The following is a 7213-nucleotide window of genomic DNA, read 5'->3' on the forward strand; positions in this document are numbered from 1 at the left end:
TTTCTTGGATATTCCGAAACTCAAAAAGGGTTTCGTTGTTATGATCTTCGAGATGATAAGTTATATGTCTCTAGAAATGTAACTATTTTGGAAAATGAAAGTGGCTTTGAAAAAAATGTCTCTCAACAAGAAAATTTTGATTATTCCTTCCTATTTGACCTATTGTCTAGTAATGATGATATATCTAGTGATGATGATGTATCATCAAATCATGATGAGGAAAATGATGGTGACATTGGTGAACATAACTCAATGAACAAGAAAGTAAATTTTCAAGTGATCCAATAACATACTCTCGTAGAAACCAAGACACCTTTAGAAGTGCTATTGACCAATATAGTGAGCTTGTTCCTACTATCGATCATTGAAGATCTGAAAGGAATAGAAGACCTCCAACTCGTTTTGTTTCTTTTGATTCTTTCTCGCCCCGATATAGGGTTTGTCTTAGCGCCATTCACTCTTATTTTGAACCAAGAAATTTTGAAGAAGCTAAAAAATGTATAGAATGGCAAGAAGCTATGCAAAATGAACTTAGTGCCCTTAAAAAGGCTGAAACTTGGGATTTCCAAACTCTACCCATAGGAAAGAAAACTATAGGTTGTCGTTGGGTTTTTAAGGTTAAAACTAAGAGCGATGGATCTTTGGAAAGGTAAGGCTCGTTTAGTTGCAAAAGGGTATGGGCAAGAGTATGGAATTGATTATGAGAAAACTTTTGCCCCTGTAGCTTGAATGGTTACAGTTAGATGTCTTATTACTATTGCATATATTAAAAATTGGAACATTTTTCAGATGAATGTGAAAAATGCTTTTTTAAATAATGATATTAACGAAGAAGTGTATATGGATGCTCCACCAGGCATGAACATTCTTAAAAATAAAGTTCTTCGTCTTCGTAAGGCCCTCTATGGTTTAAAACAGACCCCCAAAGCCTGGTATAACAGGTTTACCAGTGTAATGCTAGAAAATGGTTTTTCCTTATGTTATACTGACACTGCTCTATTTACTAGAAGATCTAATGCAGGAATTGTGATTCTATTACTCTATGTTGATGACATGTTAATTACAGGTGATGATGTTCAAGGAGTCAAGGGTATTTAGTCCGTCTTGACTTCAAAATTTGAGATGTCAGACTTGGGTTTTCTGACATATTTTCTTGGAATTGAGGTTGCCTATTCGCAACGTGGTTATTTTCTATCTCAGTCTAAACTTGCTTGTGAGATTATTGATAGATCAGGAATTTCTGATGACAAAGTATGCGAAACTCCAAAAGTCGTGGGATCAAAACTGAAGATTGACGACGGTGTTCCCCTAACCGATCATACTCCTTACAGGCAGTTGGTAGGTTCTTTAATGTACCTTAGCATTACTCGACCTGATTTGTCTCATGCTATACACATCGCCAGCCAGTTTCAGCACGCTCCTACAACCGTTCATATGAGTGTTGTCCTTCGCATCATCAGATATCTGAAGGGAACAATGAACAATGGAGTTTTTCTATCATCTTCCTCTGAATTAAAATTACTTGCTTATACTGACTCAGATTGGGGAGGTGACCCTAGTAACCGTCACTCCACCACTGGCTTTTGTGTTTTCTTAGGTGAGTCATTGATCTCATGGCGATATAAAAAGCAACAGAAGGTCTCTTTGTCATCCACCGAAGCCGAATATAGAGCCATGGCATCCACTACCATGGAAATCGTATAAATTCGATGCCTTTTGAAAGATATTGGAGTGGTTGTCGAAGAACCAACAAAGCTATGTTGTGACAATAAAAGTGCAATCTATATTGTCAAGAACCACACCTTTCATGAGCGAACAAAGCATATAGAGATGGACTGTCATTATGTCAAAGAAGAATACTTGAAGAAGGTCATTGATCTACCATACGTGACGTCTCAGTATCAACTTGCCGACTTCTTCACAAAAGCTCTATGTTCGCCCAGATTTCATTTCCTTCTTGACAAACTTGCAGTTATCACACTGTAAGTTTGAGGGGGGTGTTAAAATGTATCTTCTAAAGTCATTATTGTAAATATAAATATATATATTTATATACATAGAGATACATTTACATATAATATATTATATGTATATATATCTCTATATATATAAATATAAATATATATATATATATATACCTTTTTTTATTTTCTTACCCGAAAAGGGTATTCTTGCAATTTCCTATCTTGCGCATATTCCATTTGGAATATGTTGTAATTTTCTTATTTATTTTTTGTAATTCTTTTTTTACTTTTTTTTTCTTTTTTATTTTATTTAAAGTGCATTGGGGGTCCCCCAATAGAGTCGTTAGGGGCTCCCCAATGACTCCTTTGGGAGCCCCCCCTTTTTGCACCTTTTGGCACTTGTATAAATAGGGGTGTTTCCCCTTTGTAATGCTCAAGCTTGAGAGTCTCAAGCATTTGTTCTTTTAATCAAATACATGCATTATTGCATGTTTGCTACTTTTATGCTTTTTTGCGTATTTTGTTCAAGTGTTGTGAGAGTGTTTTCGTACACTTCTTTTATAAAGTATTTATGTTTGTATGCGTATTGTCTCTTCATAGACAATTTCACACTACCTACTTCTGCTAAAGGCATCTCATGCAACTTCGACATATAATGAACCAATAAACAAATAGCATAGCCACAATCAATTAATACAACGCTTTTCTCCCTAGTGCACAAAACAACCCTCACAAGGGTTTCAATACAATATACTGTTATCCAACACCCAAGGTAATATTAACCAAGCAACTGAAGGGCATTATAGTCATTTATCAATAATCAGCCATACTGATTTAGTTTTTGGTGGAATATTTGATCTTTTGATGATTTGTATTGGTATCTATGTAACAGTTTCTGTTTATTTTCTTGTATTTTAGTTTTACCATGAGTCTTGTAAGTGCCCCTATTAGCACACTTACTAATAATTACTTTTGTTGTGTTTGCCTCATAAGTGAGGTCATAAGGGGCCAAGAGTTTTCGTTCTTCAATTGGATCAAAACCTTTATCTTCTTCCTCAAATCTATTAATGTTTATGAGATCTGTAACTTAAACAAATTCAACCTACTCCAGCCAGTCATAAGTATCGGCCTGACTGATAGACCGCACAGCACTAGTCTTTATATCATAGTCACAAATATCAGCGATATTTTCAAAATATCATGATATTATCGTTGTATTTTCAGCAAACAATATTATAGGTAAAATATTGCAATTTGATAATATCGCGATATTATCAATTATTGTTACTGTTTTTATTTATTCCATATATCTTAAATGTGTTTTCTTCTTTATTTTGCATTTTTTTACTTATTTCTTTCATTATAAATGTATTTTATTATCTAAACTTTTGTACTTATTTTTTGTTATTTTTACAAATTTTTTATTTATTTAAGCCTCGAGATTTTTTCAAGATTTATCCCCCAACCTATAATATCGCGAGGAATAGCCTTGCCGAGATATGGCCGATACCGATATTTGTGACTATGCTTCATATGAATCTACCCAAATGGTACCAACCCAGATGCATTATATGATCCTCATTTCAATATCAAAGGTATTTTCCCCATTAAAATAAAGATGACAAGGCAATTAATATTTGTTAAAAAGCCCAAAAAAAAGAAACATAAACAACTCTATGATATAGAATTCTCTGAAGTAGATAACATGTGGATAGGGATAGGAACCATGGGGGATGTTGATTAATCTCATCTATATGCCTTCAGAACTTGCAAAAGGAATCAAACAAAAAGAGGATAAAAAAGCACCGCTTCCTCCTGGCGAAATTCAACAGTAACAAAGTTACCTTGAGATAAGTATTCAGCCTATGCATTGGCTCTTATCTTGTAGGTGGAGCAGGAGGCATATGTGATTTTGCCATACCAACCCATGTAACAATACCAACTGCAAGGATGATCCACCCAAATATATCATATTTGAGATCACTGCTTTTCTTCTTCATGTTCTGTAAAAAAAAAATATTGTTAGAGAGAAAGAGAGGAGGAGGATGTCAGTGTAATTAACAGATAAACAGCTAACTCGAACAAGCAGACAATATATTTATTTTTACATAATCAGCAGCAGTGTCAAGGCCTGAAATTATCATGTTTTACAGATCAGGTACTACAGTAGGAAGAAATTAGTAGAGCAGCGACCACGGATGAAAGGACAATTTGTGCATCAAACAGTCTTCAAGTCCACTTCATCCTAAAATAAATTAGAAGCATGTCTAACTCAAGAATTATCTAACTAGGTGGTGAAGGTAAAGGATAAATTTGCTATGAGTTACCGGCATGTGTTTTAGCTTCTCTGTTTGTTGAAATGTTGCAGCATAATTTCTTTCTAACAAGAGTCTTGTTAGAAAGAAATTATATTACACCTCCACAAAAAGTTAGAGGCATAATGTCAATGATTTAATAGAGTCACACCATGTTACACCTCCACAAGAAGCTGCAACATTTCAACAGCAGAGAAGCTAATATTACAACTATTGTATACACACAAAACCGACTAATATTGTATGAATTTACTAATTAAAAAACAAACAGTTTTCAGAATCAGATATCAACATTAACAGAATTTCTCCTAAATTTCTATGACATGATTTTGAACAAGTGTACAACTCTGTTCTCATTTTCATAAATCAAACTTATATATGATCAGCATATCTTATATTGGGATTTGATATTACAATAACAATGCCTCTACAGTTCTCATTCCAATAAATTATGTCCTAAAGACATGGCAGAGTCACAGACATGAACACAACCAATTTTCATTCCACATAAATGGACCCCCATTGCGCACATGCACATGTTCAGATTTAAAAATAAACAGAAGAAAAAAGGAGAGAAAAAAAAATAGTCATCGAAAAAAGAAACCGCCGGAATGGTCAGTCAACGGAAAATATCGGCGAAACAACGTTGATTTGTTCGCCGGAACAACGTGTAAGAGAGATGATGAGTTTTGGAGCCTGATTCACTGTTTTTGCCCTTGCAGGGAGGGGGGTCCGGGGGGTCCTCCCGACACAGGTCCAGGGGGGGGGGCGCCCCTGCCGGGGGGTTATAGGGGGGCAGCGCCCCCCTCCAGAAGAAATTTTTTCTGGGGCTTATGTTTGGGACCCGATTTTCAGTGGATCCAACCCGATTTTGTTAGGGTTAGGGTTGTCGCCCTTGCCTTGTTTATATTCTCGCTTTTCTTTCCCGAGCTTGTAACTATCTGTTAAGAGTAATAATATTTCTCTCTGGGCGGCCGTGGTTTCTTACTCTCTCGGATTTGAGGAGAGGTTTTTCCACGTAAATCTGTGTTCTTCTTGTGTTTTGTTTGATCGTTCTTGTTCTTTGTTTCCTTTTGATTGTCTCTTGCTCGTGGTTTTTTCTAACAAGAGAGAGAGAGAGACGTCGGTTGGTTGCCAGAATGGTCAGTCACCAGAAAATTTTGCTGGAACGTGTACGAGAGAGAGTACCATGACTACCGTCGGTCGGTTTCCAGAATGGTCTGTCACTGGAAAATATCTCAGCTACACTGTCATGTCACTGGAAGTAGGCCTCACCATATAAGCAGCACAACAACAGAGACTTGTCCATGGCTACTCATGCACTACACTGTCATGGCACCAATGAGCACGTCTGTGAATACTGAACAAAAAGAATACTCGACATGTAAGGCATCCATCCACTAAAAGTACATGTACTATTAACCAAACAAAACTACACTTTGGCTCAAAGCCGAAGGTGTCCTCGCATCTTCACTAATCTTCTTAAAATTCTTGTCAATTCGCATAACCACCAACCCTTAAAAATCAAAAGCCTTTGGATGGATAAGTCAGCAGCCAATGTTTAAAGTAAAGCACTCTTATAGAATCTTAAAAAGATCCTCTGACCTGCATTGAATTCAATGGATGGGCTGGTGTGTGTGATTAATGAAATTAAACCAATCACTCTATAAAATGCACTAAACATGAAATTTATGAACAGACACACACTTGATCAAATCAACTAAGAAGTGAGACGGAAGATAAAAAATACTCAATGAATTTCTAGTTTATACTTTTGTGATTACCTTAGTTGTCAAAGGCGGCGCATATGCACAGCCCCCCCCCCCCTCCCCTCGGGCGACCAGGTGATGGGGCTCTATATTGCCACCTAGGCTTTTCTTTTTGCAGACATATCATTTGTTTTCTTCTTCGAGGAGGAGAATAAGAAAGAGAAGACATGTTATTTGTTTATTGCTTAATTTATGTTTATTGTTAAGAAGAAGAAGACATATTATGTCTATTGCTTGTATTATGTCTATTGTTGAGAAGAAAAAGACATTATTTGTCTATTGTTTGTATTACGTCTAATGTTGTTAATTTTTTTGTATACATGATTTTATTTTTTGTATATAGTTAATTTACATTGTTAGTTGAATGGTTTGTTTATTCAATTGTTAATTTATTCTTAATTTGTTTCAACAGGTTAAAGTTATGTAATATAATTGTTTTACAGTGTTCAATGACATATTATTTGTCTATTCTTGAAGTAAACCTTAGCAACATCATGCTCAGAAGTAAGAAATGCATGGGAAGTGTGTGTATTTTCTAAGCGCCATATAGTATCATGCTTTCTTGGATTGACTTCCAACACACCCTCAAGTTTAGAAACAGCATCTAGCTCAAGAGGGGGCAAAAGAGAAGGGTTAGAAGCAAAAACCCATTAAAAAGGCTTCACATGTTTTACATGACTAGACAGACCTCGATCAAAGACACATGAAACAAAGCTTACGCATGACATCTACCAAAAGTATGTTTTCAAATAATTAATGAGATGATAATACCAATATTATTGAGACAAAAAATGGTATAAACATGCAATATTTGTAATTCCAAGAACAGGGACAAAATTGTAAAGAGAATGCCAACAAGATGGAATATAGAAGTTAGATGGCCAAGATAGTAAAATATGCACACTTCCAGATCATTGTACATATCTTAGTCTAAACAGTCACAGTTCTTTAGTACGGTCCAGTGTTGTTAAAAGTGTGTCTTGAGGTGCAAAAGGCACACCTTGAGAGTTGAGGCGCAAAATGCACGCCTTGCCTTGAGGTGAGGCCCTCTGCACCTTAAGGTGTCGGCCTAAGGCCAGATTCATCAATAAAGCAGTTTTTTAGTATTTATTTTAGATTTTCTATTTTTTATTGCTTGTTGCTTCATCAATAAAGTATTTTTTTT

The 7213-nt window shown here is 35.7% G+C and overlaps 1 protein-coding gene across 1 annotated transcript; it reads right to left on the minus strand.

Annotated features, from left to right (window-relative positions):
* Positions 1-3841: 3841 nt before the first annotated feature.
* Positions 3842-6776, minus strand: LOC149851393 (mitochondrial import receptor subunit TOM20-like). The gene is made up of 4 exons (XM_090008339.1): positions 6737-6776; positions 6503-6652; positions 4073-4095; positions 3842-3967 (listed from the first exon to the last, which is right to left on the minus strand). The coding sequence occupies exons 1-4, from the start codon at positions 6774-6776 to the stop codon at positions 3842-3844; spliced, it is 339 nt and encodes a 112-aa protein (XP_089864465.1).
* Positions 6777-7213: the final 437 nt, after the last annotated feature.

This window comes from Nuphar pumila, chromosome 1, assembly GCF_984573655.1.
Source record: "Nuphar pumila chromosome 1, dmNupPumi1.hap1.1, whole genome shotgun sequence".
Taxonomy (NCBI): Eukaryota; Viridiplantae; Streptophyta; class Magnoliopsida; order Nymphaeales; family Nymphaeaceae; genus Nuphar; species Nuphar pumila.

Bases quoted from the DNA above. Each gene is read 5' to 3' on its own strand.
- LOC149851393 (XM_090008339.1), bottom strand. From the start codon at position 6,776: ATGTCATGCGTAAGCTTTGTTTCATGTGTCTTTGATCGAG. The intron at 6,653-6,736 runs GTCTGTCTAGTC...CTCTTGAGCTAG, and splicing joins TTCATGTGTCTTTGATCGAG to ATGCTGTTTCTAAACTTGAG. The intron at 4,096-6,502 runs GTCATTGAACAC...TGATAATTTCAG, and splicing joins CAAGAATAGACAAATAATAT to GCCTTGACACTGCTGCTGAT.